The 26,584-nt window shown below is 49.0% G+C and overlaps 1 protein-coding gene across 6 annotated transcripts in view; it reads left to right on the forward strand.

Annotated features, from left to right (window-relative positions):
- Positions 1 to 26,584, forward strand: part of MED15 (mediator complex subunit 15) — a 100,844-nt gene that overhangs the window by 59,067 nt on the left and 15,193 nt on the right. For 4 of the 6 annotated variants that reach the window (XM_058431910.1, XM_032139683.3, XM_032139684.3 and 1 more), the window contains 6 exons: positions 5,560 to 5,611; positions 7,271 to 7,300; positions 9,070 to 9,282; positions 18,571 to 18,809; positions 20,622 to 20,978; positions 22,633 to 22,740. In XM_058431910.1, coding sequence (XP_058287893.1) covers positions 5,560 to 5,611; positions 7,271 to 7,300; positions 9,070 to 9,282; positions 18,571 to 18,809; positions 20,622 to 20,978; positions 22,633 to 22,740 — 999 coding nt within the window. The remainder of the gene's footprint in view (positions 1 to 5,559; positions 5,612 to 7,270; positions 7,301 to 9,069; positions 9,283 to 18,570; positions 18,810 to 20,621; positions 20,979 to 22,632; positions 22,741 to 26,584) is intronic. The other 2 variants (XM_058431911.1, XM_058431912.1) reach the window with 1 other exon arrangement.

Below are 26,584 nucleotides of genomic sequence, written 5' to 3' on the forward strand. Positions count from 1 at the left end.
GACTTTTCCCTTGGCTGTCTCTGCGTCCCTCCTGAAGTGTCGAGGGCACATCCCCACCCTCAGGGTTGTATCTCTGTTGAGCGTCTCCCTGTGCTAGGGCCCCACCTGACAATCACATGGAGTCACTATTGTCATCAATGGGAAGGCCTCTTTCAAGTTTCAACGCTTTTTTCCTAATAGTTGGCTTCTTTGAATCAGGATCCAAACGAGGGTCTTTTCTCCCCTCGGGCCCCACCCAGCCTGGTGAAGGAGCAGCCCAGCTGTCCTGCGGCCCTCCCCATGGGCTCTGATGTCTCCCAAGCTCCTGATTCATCCTGCCTGCCCCCTCCTTCTTATGAACTGGGTGCTAAATCGAAGAGCAGAGAGGGTGCCGTGGTCTTTTAGCAAAAAGATATCCGAAGTATTGCCTTAATTTGTATTTCTGGGCATCTTGATATTCCCATAAGACCACAATTTGGAGGTTTGGAGAGCAACAACAGCCTGACCCTTGTAAAGCTCCTATTATCTTTCCGATGGTTTTATCATTTAATTAGGGATTGTAGACTAATTCTGGCTTTTCTCCCACATTCATTACATGGAGTTTTTTGGGTTTTTTTTTGTCAAAAAAGGTTTTCTTTCGTCAGCCAGGGCTAAATGATTGTTTGAAACCCAGTGTGTTCAGGACCTCCAGGAATGTTGTTTTTCTGATCTTTCCAGTCTAAGGAGTTCCCCCAAGGGCCACAGATGGGTTCTCTTTGAGTGACATTTTGAGCTCAGGGCTGTGTATCTGGGGTGTTCTGGTCCATTGTTGTCATTCATTTTGATGCTTAGATGGTCCCATCCTCATCTAGCAGGAGCTCCTGTGTCTCTTGGGGCCCTCACACAACCTCTTTAGTTTTTCTTAGTCTGTTGGCATTTAGACCCAGATTGGCTGCTCCTCTAGGGAGTGAACCCTGGGGACTTCTGCCGGTAAAGTGGCATTTGGAGCATGCTACGTGGGTGCTGGTCTGTTCGTTGCTTTGGGCCTGTTAGTGAACAGAACTAAGAAAAAACATGTTTTTGAAATAACAGCAACAACAAAAACCCATAATTTTACGCTAATATTTCTAATTCAAATTTAACCTTATATATAGGGTTTTTACTTCTTTCATTTTAAACATATGTCTTTTCTGTTACTATGAATATCTTGGTTTCTAATATTATTAGCATACTTGCTTGCTTTACTTTAAAATCATTTCAGAATAAACAGTTTATATTACCACTGATAACAAAAGGTAGACCAAAAACTTAAGATTACCATGAAGTTCTAATTGTCCTTAAAATGTATCCCTTTTATTGAGAACATTTTGCTTTTTGTTTCATTTTTTTAAAAAGCCTCTCAAAAGATTTCTTTTCCCTATATGATTCTGCCACCAACTTAATATTCAGCTCATTTGTTTTAGTTTAATTGGAATTTTTAGGAATTGTACCTTTTTCTTTTGATTTGCTATACTTTTCATTTTAGAAAAATATTTTAGGCTGGCTACAGTGACTCACACCTGTAATCCCAACACTTTTGGAGGTTGAGGACTGAGCAAAAGACAAGCCTGGCCAACATGGCAAAACCGTGTCTCTACAAAAAAATACAAAAAATTGGCCAGGCGCGGTGGCTCACGCCTGTAATCCCAGCACTTTGGGAGGCCAAGGCGGGCAGTTCAGAAGGTCAGGAGATCGAGACCATCCTGGCTAACACAGTGAAACCCCGTCTCCACTAAAAAATACAAAAAATTAACCAGGCGTGGTGGCGAGCGCCTGTAGTCCCAGCTACTTGGGAGGCTGAGGCAGTAGAATAGCTTGCATCACCTGGGAGGCGGAGCTTGCAGTGAGTTGAGATGGCACCACTGCACTCCAGCCTGGGCCGCAGAGTGAGACTCCGTCTAAAAAATAAAAATAAAAATAAAAAAAAAAATAAATAAATAAATAAATAAATAAATAAATAAATTAGCTGGACATGGTAGCGCGTGCATGTAGTCCCAGTTGCTCAGGAGGCTGAGGTGGGGAGGCTCACTTGAGCCCAGAAAGTTGAACTGCAGTCAGCCGTGATCGCGTCACTGCACTCCAGCCTGGGCGACAGAGTGAGACCCCCATCTCAGAAAATATATATATTTTTTAGAGAAATAAAATTCACTGAGTTGCCCCTGAGTTGCCCAGGCTGAACTCCTGGGTGCAAGCAATCCTCCTACTTTATCCTTCCAAGTAGCTGGGATTACAGGATTGTGCCACTGTGCCTAGCTTTGATTCGTTTTTTTTGTTTGTTTTTTGTTTTTTGTTTTGAGACAGAGTTTTCGCTCTTGTTGCCCAGGCTGGAGTGCAGTGGCGTGATCGCAGCTCACTGCAACCTCTGCCTCCTGGGTTCAAGCAATTCTCCTGCCTCAGCCTCCCAAGTAGCTGGGATTACAGGCATGTGCCACCATGCCTGGCTAATTTTTTTTGTATTTTTAGTAGAGATGGAGTTTCACCATGTTGGCCAGGCTGGTCTTGAATTCCTGTCCTCAGGTGATCCTCCTGTCTTGGCTTCCCAAAGTACTGGGATTATAGGTGTGAGCCAACGTGCCCGAGCTGATTTGGCTTTATCTTCTCAATAGTAAAAGATTTATGTGCTTCTGAAGTGAAAACCCATAACACCATGGGTTTAGAGAGGGCACATTTCCAGCCCAGTTCCTGATACTTGCTGGGTTGTCGATTTTCAATTTTGGTGTATCTTTCCAGTGTTTCTCATGGCAGATTTAAGCAAATATGTGTGTTTAGATTGCCCAAGTCTTATATAAAAGGTGTATGTCATGCAGTGTATGTGGCACGGAGCGCGTGTTTCTGTCCTTTCTCCTTCTTGTGTTCACTCCACAATGTGTTGTGAGGCACTTGTGCAAGATTTCCACATGTCAAGCAAGTGTGGAAATTCTATGAAGCTTTTAACTTTTTGAAGTGGGGTCTCACTCTGTTGCCCAAGCTGGAGTGCAGTGTAGTGGTCACAGCTCATTGCAGCATTGATCTCCCAGGCTCAAGCCTCAGCCTCCCACTCTGGGACCACTGGCGTGTGCCACTACACCAGGATAATGTTTGTTTGTTTGTTTGTTTGTTTGTTTTGTAGAGATGGTGTCTTACTATGTTGCCCAGGCTGGTCTTAAACTCCTGGCCTCAAGGGACCCTCCTGCCTTGGCTTCCCAAAATGTTGGAATAATAGATGTGAGCCTCCACGATTGGCCTCTATGGAGTTTTTTAACGTTTCTGTTTTCTCATCTGTAAACTGGATGTGTTAGTAGTACCTGCCTCTGGGTGGTTGGGAGAAATCAAGGCGATAATGCATGTGAATTGTTGACTCCTGTGCCTGGCACCATAAAGTGCCAAGTGCTAGCTGTTACTGTCATGATGTTCATTGTTTATGGTTTGTAATACTCAGCCTCAGGTGCAGCTGGACACATATTTTGATAGCCAGCAGGGGAGATGGAGCAGACCGAGTGAAGATAAGGGAGGTTCCTGACTCTTTAGCTCTTTTTTTCTGCAGCATTTCTAGGGGAGTTGGTGTGCTTTGGAGCAGAAAGGAGCATAATAATCTGTCCATCTGGATGGGGGTGGGGGTAGATGGTGAGGAGTCAGGAGTGAAAGAGCCCAGCCAGGGGGATCAGAGGTGCAGTTTCAGATCCAGGGCTTTCTCCCCTGGAAAGGAGTTGTTGTGGCTGACCCATTGCGTTCAGCCCCTAGATGTTCCTAGATAAACCTGCCTTTGGGGGAATGTAGGAAGTATCATCGCCCACAAGAAAGTTCCTTGGCTGGCAGCATGACAGCTTTCTGTGCTTGTTTCTCACATCAGGCGTCCCCTCCCTCCCCGCTCTCCACTAAGCCTCCTCACGCTGATCTGGTAGCAGAGCTGGAGCAGATGGCAGTGGCTGCCCCTACTGTGGGTCAGGAGTGGTGCTGGGCACTGCAGGGTGATGACGCCTGCCCACTGCATTCCAGGTGCTGGGCTGGCAGTGGGTCTTGCTCAGCCCCGGTGTTATGCAGAAAGGCTTTGGGGACATGGTCCTGAGCCTTGTTTGAGTGTCTTATGTCTAAGTAGAAGTATCTTGTTACTTTTGAAACCTACTTCCCCTTGTTTTACCTTTTATGGATGTGGAGAAAACAAATTCGTTTAAAGTATTGCAGACCTAAAAAATGGTCCAGGGCCTTAGGAGCTGTGAGGTGTTGACCTGGCTAGCCCCCAGGCCCTTCTCCCCTCATACCTGGCCACCTCTCTTCTGTTCCTGAGTGTCCTCAGGTTCCCACACCTCCATTGCCCCCATTCTCATACCACTGTCCTTCAGGGACAGGCTTCCTGTGGGCCCCCTTCACACGCACATCAGCTTTCCTATCAGGAATTGATGGGGATAGCCAGAAGCTGGGCGTGTTGACCGAACCGCCGCCTTGGTGTCCGCTTGTTCTGGCCGGGCCTCGCTGCTTATCCCAGCTTTTCCTCTCCCCTGGGCCTTTCCTCTTCATGTTGTCCTGTGCTAATTCCCCGAGCCGAAAAAAAGAAGCGGGGTAGAGTTTGGAGATAGATGTGGGATGATAAAGATTTCGGAAGTGTCTTTATATTTTTACACTCATCTGAGACCGCTTTTCATCATCCTTCCCTCTGCCCTGCCATCTTATGAGTGTAGTGGATGGACTCTGAGTGTCACAGTGACTTAGGAGGAGGAAGGTTGAGTGAGTAGGGCATGGAGCCGGGGCTTTGCCCCTTCCAGGCTGCCCAGCCAGAAGGATGGGCACTTCAGCAGAAGACAAGGATGCTTCTCTGAAATAAGACTTTACCTCAGACATCCATGTATTGACCACAAGACCAACTCACAGTAGTGATTTCCCTGAAACACTTGGGAGTGAATGTCCTTGGGGCCAAAGAGGACAATGGGTGGGAGGCAGGCCCTGCAAGGCAATCCCAGAAACACAGCAGCCTACACATAGCGGGCCTTTGCAGCCAGCAGCCTTCACCGCACCTGAGAGTGGGCTTCACCCTCTCCCTTGCCTGTGCGTAAATGGAGATGAACACAGATTCTCCCGGAAAGCGCAGCCAGGGGAGGGCCGCCCAGATTTGCAGCAGATACTGCGTCATCAGTGAAAAGGCAGCAACAGGCTGGGCTGAGAAACGAAAGCCCTTCTCTACAGATAGTGCAAAGACACAGCGGCCCACCCACAGCTGCCTCTGACAGGCCTTATGCCCTCAGGCCAGCGCCTCATCACCCCCAACCTGCCTGTCCCCTTTGTGACGAAGAGAGGGCACTCGAGATGGCTCCCAGCTCTCTCAGCTGAGTGCCTTTCCATCAGGGGAGAGGAGTGGCCGTTGGAGGCTCTCTGTCCCCTTCTTGTTTCTTTGTGCCTGTTATTGGCCGGCCTAGCTGAGCACTGACGGCTGTCTTCCGAGAGGCGGATTCCAGAGGAGGCCCAGCGAGCGTCTGAGTCTGCCTTGCAGGATGGGCTGCAGCTCGGCGCCAGCAGGCGAGGGGGCGGGAAGGGGGAGTCCGATGACTGCGCTTCATCTGGGATTAAACTGCTTCCTGTTTTTACTTTTAGGATGAATACCTTTCTCTCGTGGCCAGGCTCATTATCCATTTTCGAGACATTCGTAAGTAAGATTTCGCATTTCTGGGTTGTTGAGATCTCTGTGAGAGGCCAGCCCTGACGCTGCCTCGGCGGAGCTTTCTGGGTAGGCCGTGGTGTCTGAGTCAGAAGGTCTGTGTCACCTCACTTGCTTCTGGGAAGTTCTTCACTGCCTCGCATTTGATTCCAGATCCCCCATCCTCCCAGAGCCTTGGCCTCAAAAATGCTGATTCTAGCATCATGGAAATGCTGTCCTCAAAGTGGTCTAAATGGGTTGCTGTTTCACTTGCTCACTTAATCTCCCTTTTCATAGGGCTGTTGTTTTTACTTCTGGGAAGTTCTGTTTACCCTGGAACAGAAACTCTTTTCCCTAAAAGTTGATTTTATTGAGCCATGGAGGCCAGAGACACTTAGGCATATGTTCCCTCCAGACTAGAAGCTTCTGAAGAGGACCTCCTGAGTCTGCACCCTGGCTCCCTGCTGTGGTGAGGGCCCCCGTGTTCACCTCACGTTGTGCCTCCTCTGATTCAGAGGGCCCAGTGTGGTTCTGTCAGTCAGGCAGTGGCCCCAGCTCTACAGAAGTGAGTTGTCATTGCATCCTAGGGCCAGGGTCTTGGTGCTTGTGTGTGTTACGTGGGAGTATATGGACACCAAGTGTTCCTGGATGACCACAGCCTATGAAGGAAACTGGGGCCAGCAGCTGCTCTGTGTTTTCAGCCAACAATGGCTCCTGCCCACTGCCGCTGCATAATCACCAGAGGCAGGCTTCTCTTGACATAGGCCTGTCCTTGGAGCACGTGCCTGGCGAGTCCTATTGCTATTCCCCTGTGGGTCAGGGACAGGCAGCTGTACCTTCAGTGTGTTGCTGGGTCAAAGGGAGACATTGAGCACCCCAGAGCCTGGTAGGTTTTTCTTCTTTCCACACTAACTTTTCACCAGAATGGCCAGCAAAGTGAACTTCACTGATCTCACTTTCTCTGTGGTGTTGGAAAGTCGCTGGGATGTGTAAGAGGAGAAGGAGCAGCCCAGATGATCTGGCCCAGATGCGCTGGCAGACTCCACATGTTCTGCTTTCAGGGACAGTGGCCCGGCTGGTGCACACAGTCCTGTGGGGCTCATGGGGTCATGGGGAGCAGCCGAGCAGGAGGCTCAAGGCCCCATGACTGCTACAGAAGTTCTCCGCTGGGCACTGGGGTCAGCTGGACTGGTTTCCAGCTGGCCGTGGACAGCCTCAGTTTCCTCATCTAGGTAACAGAGACACTGCTTCACCAGAGCGGGCTGCAGAGGGAGGCAGTGTCAAGTCTCAGCACCACTCCAGCCCCGCCGTGGGTTCCTGTAGTGTTCTTGTTATTTGTTTGCTCAGGGCTGAGCTGAGACTCTGGACCTGGGAAAAAGGAAAGCCAGAGTAGGCCCAGGGTCCCCAACCCCAGAGTGCTTCAGCCCTGGGGGCAGCTCCCTAAGGCCCCAGGTTGACCCTGGAGCTACTCTGCACCCTCTGGCCCCAGGTCCCTTGTGGGGTCAGCGCTGCCAAGAGTGGAAACACTTTCCCCAGTAGCGGGGAGTACTAGGAGCTCCGTGGGGATTGAGGCTTGGGCAAATGCCTACAGAACTGACCTACCCATGGAAATATGTGGTTATGTAAAACTTTGTTTACTTTGGTTTTTTTGTTTGTGTTTTCATATAGATAACAAGAAATCTCAAGCTTCCGTCAGTGGTAAGAGTTTTCCCTTTTGAGTTAAAGTTTCTCCCAACTTTGGATTTGAGGTGGCAAGAATGACATAGTGCATGCCTCATGTGCCTGGGTTAACCTGTCACTAGAGGAGAATGCTTGCGGAGAGAGCTCTGGAGGGAGGAGGCTGATCAGCTGTGCCCTGACCTCTCCAGCCTTTTGTCTTCCTGCAGACTATGAAGTCACGTGATCCTCCCCATCCGGTTTCACACAAATGCTGCCTTTGCCCAGCAAAAAGATAAACACTCACAAAGCTATTAAGACATTATCCAAAAGTGTTGAGCTCACTGATAGAGGATTATTATGCTGTTTTCAGTGTAGTAATATGTAGTAGCATTTCTGAGAAAATGCTGTGAATTCCCTTTTTTAAGTTACAAAATTTCTTTGTAAATTTAGAAATCTGGCTGGGTGCTGTGGCTCATGCCTGTAATCCCAACACTTTGGGAGGCTGAGGCAGGCAGATCACTTGAGGTCAGGAGTTTGAGACCAGCCTGGCCAACATGGTAAAACCCCATCTCTATTAAAAATACAAAAATAGCCGGGTGTGGTGGCACGCGTTGTAGTCCCAACTACTCAGGAGGCTGAGGCATGAGAATCGCTTGAACCTGGGAGGCTGAGGTTGCAGTGAGTTGAGATTGCACCACTGCACTCCAACCTGGGTGACAGAGTGAGACTCCATCTCAAAAAAAAACAAAAAAGTTTAGAAATCCATATTTTTAAATTTCAGGGTTTATCACATAAGGGGAATTCTGTCAATTCAGCCTTGGTCTCTGCTGACTAAGCTGCAAGGGAAGGGGTTTAACAGATCCAGGCTGGCCAACTGCATTCTGCCATTGGGAAGGGAGTGCACTGACCTCACAGGCTGCACGCCACTGTCTTGCCTGCCCTAGACAGTAGAGCTGTACATGCCAGCTGTCTCTGCCCGTGTGGGTCTCACCTCTCAGCCAGGACAGGGATTCTTGGCCAACTGGGGCTGAGCAGCAGCAAGGGCATGTGACCAGAACATCTGGGCCCCTTGGCATTGGAGCGTGGGGTCCTGGGTACCACCCAGTTGTGTGACATGGCGGTCCTGCCAGGGCATACCTGTCTGTGGGTATCTGTTTGCTATGAAGTCCACACTGTTGTGACAATGGCATCCTTGTCCTTGGTTGTGGCATTGCTCACTGAGCTGCTGACCTGGTGGGCTTGGGACATTTCTCCTCAGTGCTCTGTGGAGCCCTCCTCTGCACCCCTCAGCTGTTCTGGCATGGTGGCCCTGCACACAGGGGCCCAGGCTGAGTTGGACTCTGCAACAGCAGGAGTGGAGCTGTGTGTGCCTGTGGACTTGTGCCCTCCCTGTGAGAGCATCCCCTGGCCACTGTGTTTCCGCTTGCTCAGAAGGGCCCATCGTGCTGTGTATGCTCACCCAGCAGGAGGGCTGGACAGCCAGGAGAGGCAGAGGTTGCCACCTGCCCTCAAGGCCTCAGCCCATCTTTAGTGCATCTGCAGGCATCAGAGAGGTCATTTGTCCCTTAACATTAGGACCCTGGTCCAGTCCAGGCTAGAGGTATGGGTCGTGCAGTGACCAACACACCTGGCGTCCTAGCCATTCATATTTGGGAGTCTCCAGGAGGCTAGTCTCTTACTGCTTGGGGCTGTGAGGGGATTTAGCCTGTAGGTAGGAGAGATCTGTGCTCTGTGAGCCTCACGCTCTTTGAGCCATGGTCCGTCCGGTAGGCCCTTTCCTGAGAAGCTCTGCCCTTGTGTTCCCACAGATCCTATGAATGCACTCCAGAGCCTGACTGGCGGACCCGCCGCGGGAGCCGCCGGAATCGGCATGCCTCCTCGGGGCCCTGGACAGTCTCTGGGCGGGATGGGTAGCCTTGGTGCCATGGGACAGCCAATGTCTCTCTCAGGGCAGCCGCCTCCTGGGACCTCGGGGATGGCCCCTCACAGCATGACTGTCGTGTCTACGGCAACTCCACAGAGTGAGTACCACGCTTCTTGGAGGATTTGCCACTTTCCTTGCAAACGACAACACATTTTATTCCTGTGCTTATGATGGTATCAAGAAAAGCATGGAGAAGCTCCAAATCGCTCTGTTTTTTTTTGTTTTTGTTTTTAAATCTTTTTTGTATGTGGAGAGAAAAGGCTTCCAATTTTCTTTGAGCTCCCAGAAGGGTTAAGTGATCCTGGGCCCTCCTCCTCCTCCTAGCCCTGGGCAGGAGGGTGGGGATGGCCTGAGACTCCATCCAAAGGTTTGTGTTTTGTGGCTGAAATAGATAGTGTGTTTCAGAGGGTTCTCAGCCACAAGGCAGGGCTGAATGCCAGCAACCACAACTCCACTGTCTGCCTGAGCTCTGGGCACCATCTCTTCTAGTGCTGCCCTTGCCCCTTGGTCACCCTGGGTGTGGCTTGCAGCCATGTTATCTTCTGGCTTCCTTTCTGTGAAGGAGACTCTGTGTCCTCTCCACGCGGCTGCCGTGGTGGGAAACTGGGCTGTGATGAGGTGTTATAGGTGAACCAAAGCTGCTCTTAAGGGGAGGCAAAGAACCTCCCTCTTCTTTCCAGGACCTGTCTTTTGAGACAGGGTCTCACTCTGTGGGCCACATTGGAGTGCAGTGGCACAATCATGGCCCACTGCAGCCTGGACATCCTGGGCTCAGGTGATCCTCACACCACAGCCTCCCAAGTAGCTGGGACTACAGGCTCACAGCACCGCACCTGGCTAATATTTTGTATTTTTTTGTAGAGATGGGACTTTACCATGTTGCCCAGGCTTATCTTGAACTCCTGGGCTCAAGCAATCTACCCACCTCGGCCTCCCAAAGTGTTGGGATTACAGGCGTGAGCCACCGCGCCCGCCCTTAGGACCTATCTTGATGTATCCTTGGGTCCCGTCAACATTTCTTAGAGTGTGCTGTGCCCACTGCAAAGTGCTTTAGTGTTTTTTTCTCCTTTCATGTAACTTTTTATTTTTAAAATAGTTTAGGAGTCACAGGAAGTTGTGGAATGGCATAGAGAGTTCCCCCATGCCCTTTACCCAGCTCTCCCCAATAATAATATCTTACATAGAATGTTGTCAAAACCAAGAAATTAATGTTGAGGCAGTGTAATCACCTCAGAGACTTAACTTGGACTTCATCAGTTTTTTTTTCTTTTTTTTGAGACAGAGTTTCACTCTTGTTGCCCAGGCTGGAGTGCAATGGTGTGATCTCAGCTCACTGCAACTTCTGCCTCCCGGGTTCAAGCAGTTCTCTTGCCTCAGCCTCCGACTACCTGGGACTACAGGCGCCTGCCACCATGCCCGGCTAATTTTATATTTTTAGTGGAAATGGGGTTTCACCATGTTGGCCAGGCTGATCTCAAACTCCTGACCTCAAGTGATCTCTCCTGAGCCTCCCGAAGTGCTGGGATTACAGGCGTGAGCCATCACGCCCGGCCAACTTCATCAGTTTTTTACACTCATTCTTGGGCTGCATATATGTATATGGGTAGGTCTGTGAGATTTTACCACATGTCAAATCAAGTAGCCATCACCACAATTGGCATGCGGAGCTGTTCCATTACCACCAACCAACTCTCTTGTGTTACCTCTCAGAGATCACACCCTCCCTCCAGCCCTAAGCCCTGACAATTGCTGATCTGTTGTGTGTCTCTGTAGTTCTGTCCCTTTGTGAATGTTGTATAAATGGAATCATACCATATGTGACTTTTTGAGATTGGCTTTTAAAATTCAGTCTGATACCCTTGAGATCCACCCAGGTTTTATCAGTAATTCATTCCTTTTCATCACTAAGTAGTGTTCCATGGAACGGATTTTCCACAGTTTGCTTATTTATTCACCCATGAAGGACATTTGGGTTGTTTCCTGCTTTTGGCTACTATTATGCAAACAAAGCTGCTGTGGATATTTCTGTACAGGCTTCAGTGCTTCAATATATTTTTGTCACACATCCCTCATGATAACCCTATGAAGAGGGCAGCATCACCCCCTCTGCTTTGTCAGTGTAGCAGCTGCTAACGAGAACTGGAGTCACACCCCAGGCCAAGAGCTGGGATCGAAGCTGCTGCCTGACCCCATCCTCACACTCCTACCCTATCCTGTGTCAGGTTTCCTCTTCTTTGAGGCCATAGGCATCCTCATTTCTACCCACTCTTGTTCTGGAATCTTCCTCCATCCCGAACCACCTTCCCTTCTCGTACCTTAATTCTCCTCTTACTTCCTGTTGTCTAACTCTCAGCACATGCTCGTTTCCTCATCCTAGAACAATATGCCTGGTTCTTTGTCCCAAGCTCTCATTACCTCACTCTTTTTAGCACATCAGATAAGTACACCAGCTGGGTTTAGGGAGGACCCACAGAAGTGCCAGCTCAAGTTCCTTGTCATGTTCTACTCTTGTGTTCTGGGTGCATTTTTTTTTTAATCATGAACTTAAATTTGATAATAAATTGTTTTTAAATGTATGAGTTTAGAATTTTCACATGAGTTGCCTTGTCATCCCACTCCAGAGACTTTGTCTTAAACCAGTTCTTTGTCAGAAGTTCAGTGGTGAAGCTTGATATCCTGCCCACGCCCTCCCCAGTCTGACCTTGGCCCACATCCTGTTTTTAGCTTCCAAGGGGCCTGGTCTTCTGTGTGGCACTAGTTGAAAGTTACAGTGGGGGCCAGGCTCAGTGGCTCACGCCTGTAATCCCAGCACTTTGGGAGGCTGAGGCGGGCGGATCACGAGGTCGGGAGATCGAGACCATCCTGGCTAACACAATGAGACCCCGTCTCTACTAAAAATACAAAAAATTAGCCGGGCATAGTGGTGGGCATCTGTCGTCCCAGCTACTTGGGAGACTGAGGCAGGAGAATGGCATGAACCTGGGAGGCAGAGCTTGCAGTGAGCCGAGATCGTGCCACTGTACTCCAGCCTGGGCAACAGAGTGAGACTCTGTCTCAAAAGAAAAAAGAAAAAGTTACAGTGGATTCTCTACTTCAGGATCTTGTTACCACCTTTGTCAGAGACCAACTCTCCCTGCCCTTCACCACTTGCCTCCCTGGTCTCCCTGAAACTAGTGGTGTTGCCTGATGGGCATTTGATACCCCTTCTTGACACCTTTACCAAAGACTACTGCATGATTAAGGCCCTTTCAGATCTTCATCTAGTGCCACCAAGAGGACAGAGCCTGGGTCAGAGGTTTTGCCAGGTACTCTCAAAGGGTAGGCCAGGGGACATTGTGATAGTTTTCAGGTGACCCAGGTTGGTCGGAAAAGGCTGAAACTGCTGGTTGTTCCTATGGCTGGGGCTGCAGTACAGAGTTGGAAGCAAAGCTTTTCACTCTGTGCGTTTTTGTTTCTCAATGAGTTTTACATAACGTGCATGTAAAGCCGACTTTAAAAATAATTTCTACTGCCAGTTGTGTGATGGACTAGGGTGCTGAGGACATGTCCTCCTCCTGGATAACTAGGTCCTGGTTAGGGTGCACTTTGGAATGCTGGCCTGCAGCAGTTGGGGAGGCTTTGTCCTCCTGAGCCTCGGCTGCTGCAAGGTGGGGGAAAGAAAGCTTGGGATTCCTCTAATCAGCCAGGATTTGTGCTGGGTCTTGTGTCACCCCCCATACCCCCCAGAAGCAGGTGCAGATTGGAGCAGGTGCAGATTGGAGGAACATGTCCCCAGTGTAAGACCTGTGACAGCTGTACATTAAGGTCAAGCAATCAGCATACAAAGATTACCAGTCATGAAGGGAAGGAGAGACACCATGAAGGTGAACAGAAATAATAGACACATGTAGGCATGCCCAGTGACCACACATGCAGGAACTGTTAGATATGAGCCATGGGGTATATAAAGAAATAAAGTGGAGAGCCAGGCACAGTGACTCACAACTACACTCCTGGCTACTCGGGAGGCTAAGGCAGGAGGATTGCTTGAGGCCAGGAGTTTGAGGCTATGGTGAACTATCATTGCACCACTGCACTCCAGCCGGGGGGATAGAACGAGACACCATCTCTGAAAAAATAGAAAACAAAAAAGAAAAGAAAGAGCAGAAATTCTAATGAAAAAGTATCATCAGGAGCGATGAAGCAGATTTGAAACGGAACCAAATGAAAGCTGTAGAAATGAGCAATATAATTATTGAACGAAGAAAGTGGATGAATAAACAGCTCATTAGATACAGCTGAAGAAAGAATTTGTGTAATAGAAGCTACATTTGAAGAAATTATCTAGAATGTAGCACAGAGAAGAGCACATGGAAAATGTGAAAGCAAGGGTAAGAAATGAGGATAAGATCAGAAATTCTAATTGGCATCCAAGCAAAGCCCCAGAAGGATCAAATGGAGAGAATGGAAGAAAACAGTATGTGAGGGGATAACTACTGAGAAAAGCCCATCTGGCCCCGACCAAGTTAGCCATCTCATCTGCTGTGAGACTGCAGAGCACCAAAGGCCAGAGGAATATCTTAGAAATAGCCAGTTCCTGCAAAGGAGCAATAAGTACACTCAGCAGTGGAGTCAGAAAGATAATAGAATATTGTTAAAGCATTGAGAATAGAGCTGCCAGTCACATTTGTATGCCAGCAAGACTCAAGGATGTGGAAAGCAAGCCTTTTTAGATAAAGCTAGCCTTAGAGACCATCACTAAAAGATCTTCTAAAGGATATATCTTTTTTTCTCCTTTTTCCAATAAGCCTTTTGTACTCTTAGATATATTCTTTTGTTTATCCTCTCCTCTTCCCTCTCAGGTGATACAAGGTAAAATGGGAAAAGAAATGTTGAGCATAGATGATAGTAAATGTGTATAAATCTAAACCAGTGATTCTCACCCAGGGTGATGTTCCACCACAGGGGATATTTGACAATGTCTGGAGGCATTTTGGGATGTCACTACTGTGGGGGTGCTGCTGGTGCGTAATGGGTGGAGACCAGAGATGCTGTTAACTATCTTACAAATACAGCCAGCCCCCCTACAACATAGAATCATCTGAGTCAAGTGTCAGTAGTGAAAAGGTTGAAAATCCCTGGTGTAAATAAAAATTTACCTCTGTAAAATAAAACAGTCAGGCTAACCTCCATACAGACTTGCCACATTCCAAGCACTATTTCATTTCTTTTCTATTATTATTATTATTATTATTATTATTGAGATGGAATCTCGCTCTGTCAACAGGCTGGAGTGCAGTGGTGCAATTTTGGCCCACTGCAACCTCCACCTCCCAGGTTCAAGCGATTCTCCTGCCTCAGCCTCCCAAGTAGCTGGGACTACAGACGTGCGCCACTGCGCCCAGCTAATTTTTGTATTTTTAGTAGAGACGGAGTTTCACCATGTTGGCCCAGGATGTTCTTGATCTCCTGACCTTGTGATCTGCCCTCCTCAGCCTCCCAAAGTGCTGGGATTACAGGCATGAGCCAGCGTGCCTGGCCTATTATTATTATTTATAGAGCTAGGGTCTCCTTATGTTGCCCAGGCTGGTCTCAAATTTCTGGGCTCAGGCTATCTGCTGCCTTGGCTATCCAAAGTGCGAGATTACGGGCATGAGCCACGGCACCCAACCCCAGGGGCTATTTTGAGTGTTTTACTTACATAATAGATTATTTAATTCTTAGTCCAGTGTGTGGAGTAGATACTATTGCGTTTCCTAACAGGGAAACTGAGGCAATGAGCAGTGACAGAGTTGAGGTTTGGAGTCCAGGCAGCCTAGCTAGGAGGCGGTATCCCTAGCCTCAAATCCATCCAGCCTCTTAATAGAATGTCTGCTGTGAAGAGTTAAGATCAACAAAATATGAAATAAATGCAAGTCAGCAGGGAGATAGAGCATGAATATTGGTTCTGTCGTGTACATATAAAATCTACTTTAAAAAGTAGTAAATTTGGGAAATGTTAAAATATTGATGAGGTTTATACTTTAAGTTAAATATGCGTGATAAAATTGAAAAATTATTTCTAAAACAATGGAAATAATTCATAAAATTTAAGATCAATAGAAAAAATAGGATAAGGCAGAAATCCAGATAAGTTGAATCCAATCATCCAACAAAAATGCAATCAAAAAAGACAAAGAAGCTTAGAAAAGGAAAGACAAAGGCCGGGCACGGTGGCTCACACCTGTAATCCCAGCACTTTGGGAGGCTGAGTCAGGCAGATCACGAGGTCAGGAGATTGAGGCGATCCTGGCCAACATGGTGAAACCCCGTCTCTCCTAAAAATACAAAAAGTTAGCTGGGTATGGTGGCGCACGCCTGTAATCCCAGCTACTTGGGAGGCTGAGGCAGGAGAATTGCTGGAACCCAGGAGGCAGAGGTTGCAGTGAATCGAGATCACGCCACTGCACTCCAGTCTGGCGACAGAATAAGACTCCATCTCAAAAAAAAAAAAAAAAGAAAAGGAAAGACAAATATTAATAGAAATAAGTTTAAAAATATAAGTAATCATAATAAATGTGAGTGGACTAAGCTTTTCTGCTGAAAGATAGGAAATGTGAGAACAAATGGAAATGAAACAGCACAGTTGTTTTATTGTTAGAAGAAACACACACCTACAATAAAACATGCGGAAGGATTTAAAAATAAAAGATGAAGAAAGGCCAAGTGCGGTGGCTCACGTCTGTAATCCCAACACTTTGGGAAGCTGAGGCGGGAGGATCACTTGAGCCCAGGAGTTCAAGACCAACCTCGGCAAAATAGGAGACCCCATCTCTACATAAAATTTAAAAATTACCTGTAGGTACAATTGAGATGCTGAGGTAAGAGGATCACTTGAGCCCAGGAGGTCAAGGCTGCAGTGAGCCATGATTGCACTATTGCACTCCAGCCTGGGCTGCAGTGAGGCCCTATCTCAATCAATCAGTCAATAAAATTACCTGAGTGTGGTGGTACACACCTGTAGTCCCATCTACTTGTGAGGCTGAGATGAGAGGATCGCTTGCTTGAGCCTGGAATGCTGAGGCTGCAATGAGCCATGATGGAGACACTGCATTCCAGCCTGGGTGACAGAGCAAAATCCCATCTCAAAAAAGAAACGACAACAACAAAAAAAGATGAAGAAAGATGTATTGGGCAATTACTTCAATTACATCTCTTTGTTATTGATAAACAGACCAAAAAATTCATTTACAGAAAATTTGAACAATGTAATGAACAACTTAATCTAAGCATATGATGGAACAATATGTTTATAAAAATAAATCATAAAGCAAGCTTCAACAATTTCAGAAAATTTAAAAGTATTGTCATACTTTTTGTTGTTGTTGTTTTGAGACAGAGTCTCACTCTGTCACCCAGGCTGGAGTGCAGTGGCGTGATCTCGGCTTACTGCAACCTCTGCCTCCCAGGTTCAAGCAATTCTCCTGCCTCAGCCTCCTGAGTAGCTGGGATTACAGGCACGCGCCACCATGCCCGCTAATTTTTGTATTTTTAGTAGAGATGGGTTTTCGCCATGTTGGCCAAGCTGGTCTCAAACTCCTGACCTCGAGTGATCCTCCTGCCTGAGCCTCCCGAAGTGCTGGGATTAGAGGTGAGAACCACCACGCCCCTCCGGTCATACATGTTTTATGAATGTCAAGTAGAGTTAGAAATCTGTCACAAAATAAATTAAAAATTTTTCACAGGCACAGTGACCCACACCTGTAATCTCAACACTTTGTGAGGTCGAGGCAGGAGGATCACTTGAACCCAGGAGTTTGAGATCAGCCTGGGCAACAAAGTGAGACTCTCTCTATAAAAATTTTACAAATTAGTTGGTAGTGGTGGCATGCACCTGTAGTTCCAGCTACTCAGGAGGCTGAGGCAGGAGGGTCACTTAAGCCCAGGAGGTCAAGGGTGCAGTGAGCCACGATGGTACCACTTCAGTCCAGCCTGGGCAACAAACAGAGTGAGACCCCATCTCAAAAAAAAAAAAAAATCTTACACCCATCAGAACTGCTAAAATGAATAGTGACAGCCTCAAGTGTTGGTGACAGAGAAACTGAATCACTCATACTGCTGGTGAGAATGTAAAGTGGTTTTACCTTCTTTCAAAATGAAATATGCAACTCAGCGGTTATACTCTTGGGTATTTTTCCTAGAGAAATGAAAACCTCACATAAAAACCCATGCACAAATTTTAACAGCAGCTTTATTTGTGGTAGCCCAAATCTACAGTTACCCAAATATCCTTCATTTAGATGGTTAAACACACTGTGAGGTGCTTGTACCATGGAATACCCTGGCAGTACTGTTGCTAGAACTACAACCTGTATACTGAATGTAAAAAGCCGATCCCAAAAAGGTTCATACTGTATGGTTCCATTTTTGAAATATTATATATAATTTTGAAATGACAAAATTTTAGAAATGGAGGATGCTGCGGTGGTTGCCAGAGTTTGCAGGTCAGGGTTGCTGAGAGAGGTGGCAACACGAGGGATCCTTGTAGTGTGGGGACTGTGTAGTGTATTGACTGGTGGTGACTGAACCCACCCAGGTGGTTAAATTGTCCAGAACTTAGTACACACACCCACACAAGTGAGCACACATCGTGGTTCCTTGTAATTTTGTAGAATGTTACCATTGGAGGAAACTGGGCAAAGTATACAAAGGATCTCTCTGTATTTCTTTAATACAGCTTTATTGAGACATAATTCTCATTAGCATACAATTCACCCATCTGAAGTGCTCCACTCGGTAGGTTTTAGTGAAATTCAGAGTTGCGCAGCCATCAGCACAATTTTAGAACATTTTTATGTTCACCCCAAAAGAAACCTCACCTCAGAAAATCTTGTAATTGACTGTTCATATAAGCAGTTTTCGTAATAGCCACAAAGTAGAAGCAGCCCAAATGTTCATCACAGGAAATCGGTGTAGTAGAATATTATTTGGCGATAAAAATAACACAGAAAAACTGATACATGCCATGACATGGGCGAACTCATAAATATTATGCTAAAGAAGCTAGTTACAAAAGAGTACATGTTCGATGCCATTCGTACGAAGAGTCCAGAAGTGGCCAATCCATAGAGACAGAGGTGATTACTGATTGCCAGAGTCTAGGCTTCTTATCTACCCAAAAGACTTAGTTGTCCCTTTTCTTCTCTCTTTGGTTATTATAGAGTAACTCATGATAGGAAATCCCAAAATCAACACAAATGCTACTTCATATTCTATCTTTCTGTCTGTGGTAAATGGAACATTCAGATTCCAGCGGCAGCCGTGGCAGTGGGGCTTTTGCTGGCTGTTTTGTCTCTTGCTGTGCAGCCCTGCAGCGTTTCTGGGAATCTGCGGTGTGGACTGACTGGCGACTCTGGTCTTTTCTCAGCCCAGCTGCAGCTCCAGCAGGTGGCGCTGCAGCAGCAGCAGCAACAGCAGCAGTTCCAGCAGCAGCAGCAGGCGGCGCTACAGCAGCAGCAGCAACAGCAACAGCAGCAGTTCCAAGCTCAGCAGAGTGCCATGCAGCAGCAGTTCCAAGCAGTAGTGCAGCAGCAGCAGCAGCAGCAGCTCCAGCAGCAGCAGCAGCAGCAGCATCTAATTAAATTGCATCATCAAAATCAGCAACAGGTACCAGGTCCCCTGTTCCTGCTCTTGGCCTCCCTCCTGCAGTGTGAGCCCTGGGCTGGCATCAGCCACGATGCTGGGTGCAGTGCCTGGAGCCAGCCGAGGGTTCTCTTGACATGTGTGCCTGCCCTGTTCCATGGGCTTCTCAAAAAGTCTGGGACAAGGCCAGGCCCAGTGGCTCATGCCTGTAATCCCAGCACTTTGGGAGGCCAAGGCAGGCAAATCACCAGGTCAGGAGTTTGAGACCAGCCTGGCCAGCATGGTGAAACCCTATCTCTACTAAAAATACAAAAAATTGGCTGGACATGGTGGCGCACACCTATAATCCCAGCTATTTGGGAGGCTGAGGCAGGAGAATCGCTAGAACCCGGGAGGCGGAGGTTGCAGTGAGCCGAGATCGCGCCACTGCACTCCAGCCTGGGCGACAGCGAGACTCCGTCTCAAAAAAAAAAAAAAGGGAAAAGAAAAGTCTGGGACAGGCAGGAGAAACATGCCCTGACTCACTAGGAAGGTTTTGTGATCGAGCCCTTCCATTTGGGCTTGGGGCATCTGGTGGTGGGCCTCCTGTGTGCTTCAGGGGCTGCGAGGGATTCAAACAAGAGTGAGCTAAAGCAAGAAGTGAGACGAACACTCTGAGGCTTGGGACTACTTGAGCCATTGTGGGCCATTTTGGCTGAGGACACGTGTGCCTCCTGTTTACCTCTCTGTCTTGGGTTCTGGGCTCAGTGTTAGTCAACCTCCAGTTGGTGTTCTGTGAGGTGACGGTGATGTCATGTTAGCAGCACTGCTTCTCAGAAGTTGTTCAGCTTCCCATGGTTTCCATAGAGAGTCTAGACGTGTTAAACATCTGCCCTCACAGCAGATCTTGGTTGGGAGAGGAAAGCCCCAAAGGGCCCCCACCACCCTCCTACCCCTTCAGGCCACAGCTTGCTGGGCTTCTCTGGATCTTGGTGCCCCTCTCCCAGAGCTGACAGTGCATCTGCAGCCACACTTTTCCTTCTCATGCTGACAGGCAGACCTTGACCGTCACCGTGAGGCTCATGCCACTGACCTATAGGGGCAAAGCAAGCATCGTTGCAGAGGCTTCAGAAATCTGCAGTTGCCCCAGCTTTTATCCTAGCTTCCATGGAGCTGTACTTATTCATTGTCACCTTTTGCTGAAGCTTCTAGATATGCCCTTTGAACCATCCTAGTAGAATGGTAGACCAGAGCCCAGGCACACACTTGGTGCCTCCTTGGTGTCAGGAAGGCTGCTGGTGTTGGTCTTGGGGGCCCAGAGCCTTTCTGTGGGAGATGTGCCCCTTCCCGTGTGAGTGAGAGGTCAGCCTGTCAGCCCAGGAAGGCCTTTTTTTTTTTTTTTTTTTTTTTTTTTTTTTTTTTTTTTTTTTTTTTTTTTTTTGAGACTTTTTTTTGAGTCTTACCCTGTTGCCCAGGCTGGAGTGTAGTGGCGTGATCTCGGCTCACTGCAACCTGTGCCCCACCAGTTCAAGTGATTCTCCTGCCTCAGCCTCCCAAGTAGCTGGGATTACAGGTGTGAGCCACCATGTCTGGCTGATTTTTGTATTTTTAGTAGAGACGGGGTTTCGCCAGGTTGTCCAGGCTGGTCTCAAACTCCTGACCTCAGGTGATCTGCTCGCCTCGGCCTCCCAAAGTGCTGGGATTACAGGCGTGAGCCACTGCACCCAGCCAGGAAGGCCTTCTTGATGGCTCTGCAGATGGCCACCTGGGCTTCCTGGGGCCCAGACTGTCACAGGGAGGAGCTGGTGCCACAGAGGCAGATGAGTGATAACAGAGTGCTGCTTGTTCTGTCTCTAGATACAGCAGCAGCAACAGCAGCTGCAGCGAATGGCCCAGCTGCAGCTCCAGCAACAGCAACAGCAGCAGCAGCAGCAGCAGCAGCAGCAGCAGCAGCAGCAGGCTTTGCAGCCCCAGCCGCCAATTCAGCAGCCATCGATGCAGCAGCCACAGCCTCCGCCCGCCCAGGCTCTGCCCCAGCAGCTGCAGCAGATGCATCACCCACAGCACCACCAGCCACCACCACAGCCCCAGCAGCCTCCAGTTGCTCAGAACCAACCATCACAACTCCCGCCACAGTCGCAGACCCAGCCTTTGGTGTCGCAGGCACAAGCTCTCCCTGGACAAATGTTGTATACCCAACCACCACTGAAATTTGTGAGTACCTGTGGCCCGCAGTGGAGCACTTGCAGCCTGTGGCTCTGTCAGCAGTAGTTTCTAGGCTCTTTGGCTAGAGTTAGCATGTCCTATTCTTCAAGTGCTGAGACTTCAGGCAGCCCCCGCCCATTGCCAGCCCTGCCGACTCTAGCATGGCTCAGCAGGGAAGCATGTGTTTTGTGTTTTGTGTTCCGAGAGCTGCTTCTGCACCCCGCACAGGGTGCTGGTGCTGCTGCTGCTGCTGTGGCACCAAGTCGCATTCCAAGCAGTGTGGCTGATTGCAGCAGTTCTGTGGGCCCTTTCAGGGTGTGAGCACTTCGACTCATTAGCACCACGTGAAAGGATGTGCCAGCTCTGTCAGTGTCTGGTGGTTTGCCAACTGCTTAGAGTTAATGTTCTAAGCAAATAACTTTTTTTTTTTTCCTGTACACTCGCCAAGTCTCAGGAGAACAAAGTTCATTACTATATTTTTGAGAGGAATATTAATATAAAATACTGTTATTCCCAGTTTCGTTTTGTATTTCTGCACAAAGCCAGTCTACTCAGTGACAGGCACAGAGGACAGAGTATGATCACCAGGATGAAGGTAGCTGCATCAAGGGGCCATTTGGACAACTCTTTGGCTCCCTTGGTTTTTGTGGCCTTTTCTATTTGTGATTCATGAGTGGAATGGGGCCTGAGGCAAGTGTGGGGGTGAACAAGAGGCCTCATAGTCAGGCTGGAAGTCTAGGAGAGTTGTGAGGAGCAGATATGCTCACTCATCTGTCATCTGGGAGTCGACACACTGCCTGACCCCTGGGACTGTGCGGACTGAAACCCTTGTGTGCTGCATGGTGGAATGTGCCCTGGTAGGGTTTGCCTTGGTGGCTTGGAGATGTCTAAGGAAGAGCCCCCTGCATGGTGGCGCGGGCCTGTCTCGTCCTTCTGGAGGCCCCTCCATGCAGTGGCTCCACAGTTGCCCCTTTTGCCCAAGCTTGCCCCCGACCCCCACTTTTTTTTTTTGAAGACAGGGTCTCTCTCTCTGTTGTCCAGGCTGGAGTGCACTGATGTGATCAGACCTCCCTCGCTCAAGCGATCCTCCCACCTCAGCCTCCCAAGTAGCTGGGGCTGCAGGCGTGCATCCCCACACCTAGCCAAATTTTTGTGTATTTTGTAGATATGGAGTTTGGCCGTGTTGCCCAGTCTAGTCTTGATCTCCTGGGCATAAGTGATCCACTGGCCTCGGCCTCCCAGAATGCTGAGAATACAGACAGGAGCTACTACACCCTGCCCTCTGCTGGCCGGCTGACCCAGCTTTCCTTCAAGGAATCAGGCTGAGTGAGGCTCTTGTGGACCATCAGCATGCTTGGCTCAGAGGATGAGCAGGCTAGGGTGTAAGCTCTGCATTGGAAGTCGTCAGTGCTTGTGGTGATAGCTGGTGCTGAGGGATGTGTGGAGACATCCCAGTGGGAGGGCCACGCTGCCACTTGCCAGAATTGGATTTGAGCTAATGGGATCCTAGATGGCCAGTAAGGTGACATCACAGCACATGAGGTCATGAAAGTCCCATTCCTCATCTCAAGAAAGGCTCCATTTCCTAAGCTCCCACAGGAAGACTGGGCTCTGCTCTCTGATCCAGGTGGCTCCAAATCACATTCTCTTTTTCTCCCTCAAGGTCCGAGCTCCGATGGTGGTGCAGCAGCCCCCAGTGCAGCCCCAGGTGCAGCAGCAGACAGCAGTACAGACAGCTCAGGCTGCCCAGATGGTGGCTCCTGGAGTCCAGGTGAGGGCCTGGGGGTGGAGGGCTCCATAGTCACCAGCAGGTGCGTGTTCACCTGTGCATGGAGTGCTACAGCGAGGGTTCTGGTTGGATTAGGGGCTGGGGGCTAAGTTGGTAAAGCAGGGGCTTTTCTCCCCCTTGTACTCTGCAAGACACCCCTGGAGTCCTTGGGGTGGGCAGCTGTGCTTGGTCATGTCTAGGACCCACCAGCCGCATAGTGCGTGTCATTTCCAGCTTTGCTTGGGCATCCATTATCCCTCTTCCTTGCTACTCTGAGTGACTCTGGGAACATGTATCAGAGAGTAGAAGGCTGCAGTTTTCTCCTCACCTCTCATGTTCCATTTGAGAGTCTGAGTACAGAGCTGACCAGGGTGGAGGGCAGCTTTCTAGACACTCCGAAGCAGATGGGAGCCACATGCATCAGGAGCATGGGAGAGGGCATCCTGGTGCTTACCTGCACTCAGGGACTCCGGTGCTGTGTGGTGAGAAGCGTGCCGCTCCCACATTGCTGAGCTTGCTGGTGTGTCACATGTGTGGAATGTGTGTGTGTCTCTGTGTGTCACTTGTCAGTGGAATGCAGATGGCCTTGTTTGGCCTCCTAGTGTCCTGTGATTGGAGGCCCAAGGTTTCTGTCCCTTCTCCTATAACCCCTCCTCTCCTTCTTGCGGGGAGATGTACAGTCTGGGGCTTCAGTTTTTCCTCTTTTCACGTGGTGGTGGAAACACTGTTGGTCCTGACTCGGAGGGGGCGTTGGCTTTAGAAAGAGTCAGAATGTGCTAGTTGATGTGGTAAGACTGTGGCTGGGTCCCAGCCCACAGCTGGCAGTGCGCTTGCACTTTGCTGTTGTCTTAAGGGTACCTGGCCTTGTGGTTTTCTGCAGGCCTGCTGGGTGCAGCGCCTGGGTGCACAGTGCCGTGTGGCAGGCTTCATCTCACACCTTGGGGGTGCTCAGTAATGTCCTTCATGGTGCCTGCTACCTCTTTTAAGTCTCTGGGGAGCTGCCTGAGGAGGGAATCTGAGGTGTTTGGCTGCAGCTGAGGTTAGCATCCCACCTTGGCATGGCACCAAATGACTTGGGGCCAGGGTCCCCATGTCACATTTTTACTTGGGTGGAGCCCTGTATGAAACACACCACAGAACTCACATTTACGTACAGCTAGGAGAGGCTGACCACTTCGTGTGATGAGGTTGGAGGTCTCTGCCACCTCCCTGTGTGTCTCGGCATGTCTTCAGGCCTCGTGGAGGGGCTCCCTTGTCCTGGTCTCATGCAGAGGAAGGACGTGGTGTGTTCAGAGTCAGCTTAGTGGTGGTACATAGTGACTGCCCAGCCAGTGGAAGCTGCTGCCTTTGCCTCTTTGGACCTTTGATCCTCTGTTCAGGACCTCACTTCATGGAAACTTTTTTTTTTTTTTTTTTGAGATGGAGTCTTGCTCTGTCGCCAGGCTGGAGTACAGTGGCACGATCTTGGCTCACTGCAACCTCTGCCTCCCGGGTTCAAATGAGTCTCCTGCCTCAGGTTCCCGAGTAGCTGGAACTACAGGCACGTGCCATCACACCTGGCTAATTTTTGTATTTTTAGTAGAGACAGGGTTTCATCATGTTGGCCAGGATGGTCTCGATCTCTTGACCTCGTGATCCACCGGCCTTGGCCTCCCAAAGTGCTGAGATTACAGGCATGAGCCACCGCGCCCAGCTGGAAACTTCTATACTGTAGGTCAAGCCCAGCAGGAAAGTGAGAACTGCTCTTTTCTTTATTTCTTTTTTTTTTTTTTTTTTTTTTTTTTTTTTTGAGACAGAGTCTTACTCTGTCATCCAGGCTGGATTGCAGTTTTGCAGTCTCGGCTCACTGCAACCTCTGCCTCCTGGGTTCAGGCAATTCTTGTGCCTCAGCCTCCCAAGTAGCTGGGGCTACAGACGCACACCACCACACCTGGCTAATTTTTGTATTTTTAGTAGCGATAGGGTTTCACCTTGTTGGCCAGGCTGGTTCGAACTCCTGACCTCAAGTGATTCACCTGCCTCAGCCTCCCAAAGTGCTGAGATTACAGGCATGAGCCATCATGCCCAGCCTAGAACTTCTCTTCTCTTCTCTTTTTTCTTCTTTCTTTCTTTTCTTTTTTTTTTGACACAGTCTTGCTCTGTCACCTAGGCTAGATTGGCTGGAGTGCAGTGGTGCAATCTTGGCTCACTACAACCTGTGTCTCCCAGGTTGAAGCGATTGTCCTGCCTTTGCTCCCAAGTAGCTGGGACTACAGGCATGCGCCACTACACCCAGCTAATTTTTTTTTTTTTTTTTTTTTTTTTTGTATTTTTAGTAGAGATAGGCCAGGCTGGTCTTAAGCTCCTGACTTCAATTGATCCACCTACCTCAGCCTCCCATAGTGCTGGGATTACAGGCGTGAGCCACTGTGCCCAGCCGAACTTTCCTTTTCTTTCCATTTCTTGGTATTTGGAAAGTGAATAGCTATGGAACAGCCAGTGTTTTCAGCTGGTGCAGGCCCAGCTAGTATGTTCGTTAGGCTTCTAGCTCAAGGAAGTGTCCGCTTTGCAGTCTCGCTGGCATCCCATCACCTTCCAGAAGCAGGATGCCAGCTGTGTGTGCTCATGGCCCATGCTGAGCCTGTCCTTGGGCCACTGGTCTTCCTGTTGGTTTCTCCACCCCTTGTTTCAGGTGGACGTCCCCGCCCGGCTGGCACAGGAAGGAGGATGGAGAGTGGTTACCACTGTGGTTCGTTGCTGAGTGAGTTTGGTGTTTTAAGGATCATTGCCCACCTGCCCTGTGGCACCATGTGCTGCCATGCAGGGGATTCCCAAGTGCTAGTGACAGAGGAGGCTTGTAGTTTCTCAAAGTCCAGCAGTGGGTAGGGCATATCTGTGAGGTGCTTCTCAGTCCAGATGTGGCACCTTGAAATTCTGTAACCAGCATTCTGCTGGTTTTCTCTCAGAGCTTGGTCTTGCCTTGTTGCAAGCAGTGCAGTTTCTTGGGGGCTAATTGGGCACCCTCACTACCTTGTTCCACCAATAGCAGCGCCCCCTGCTGGGGGATGGGGAGGGTTGGGCACAGCAAGCCTTCTGAGGGGCCATCTGGATTCATGATCTTCTTTCGAAACTTGAATTGGCACAGTGACCAGGTGAGGCTACAGTACTCTGATCTAAAAACTTTAAAAGTATGTGTGGTAACTGTAGAACCCCGAAAGTGGAGAGGAACAGAAGAGAACCATTCCATGAGAGAGAAGGTCTGGTGTCCTTTCTGGTTCTTTCCCATAGTGAAGGCCATGCTATCCTGGGGTTTTTGTGCAGCATCTTCCACATCAATATGGGATGAAATGTCCTCCTTTAATTAGAAAGCCCTGGTCGACGCCAAGGGACTCTTTGTCATACCCCTCTGTGAATGTCTCCTGCCATCCTCAGTTACCATCTTGTTCTTGGACCTTGTAATAATTTCCGATTTTTTGCTATTACCAGTGACACATATCTTGATGTCCTAGATTGTTCCTAGATTGTTCCTGAAGCTGATGGAGGTGAGTTAATGGTTCACTTTGAGGGCCTTCAGATCTGATCAGCCGCCATCTAACCAGGAGGTCAGAGATGCAGATTGGAGCTCCCCTTGTGTTGTTCACACAGTGGACATCAGGACGTGGTGACCACGTGTTGCAGCTTTGTATGTGTGAGCTGCTGCGTGCTGCAGAAACAGGCCTCTGAGTTCATGAATGAAATTCTGGGATTGGGGGCCCCCATGCAGGCAGCCCTCCATGCCCTGTCTCTCAAGCCCATCTTAGAGCCAAAGAGAGGCGCCCTGTCAGGCCCTTGCAGTACTGTGGTGTTGGGTGTGGTAAAGGGTAGCCTG

This window comes from Hylobates moloch, unplaced genomic scaffold (assembly GCF_009828535.3).
Source record: "Hylobates moloch isolate HMO894 unplaced genomic scaffold, HMol_V3 SCAFFOLD_19, whole genome shotgun sequence".
NCBI classification, from domain to species: Eukaryota; Metazoa; Chordata; class Mammalia; order Primates; family Hylobatidae; genus Hylobates; species Hylobates moloch.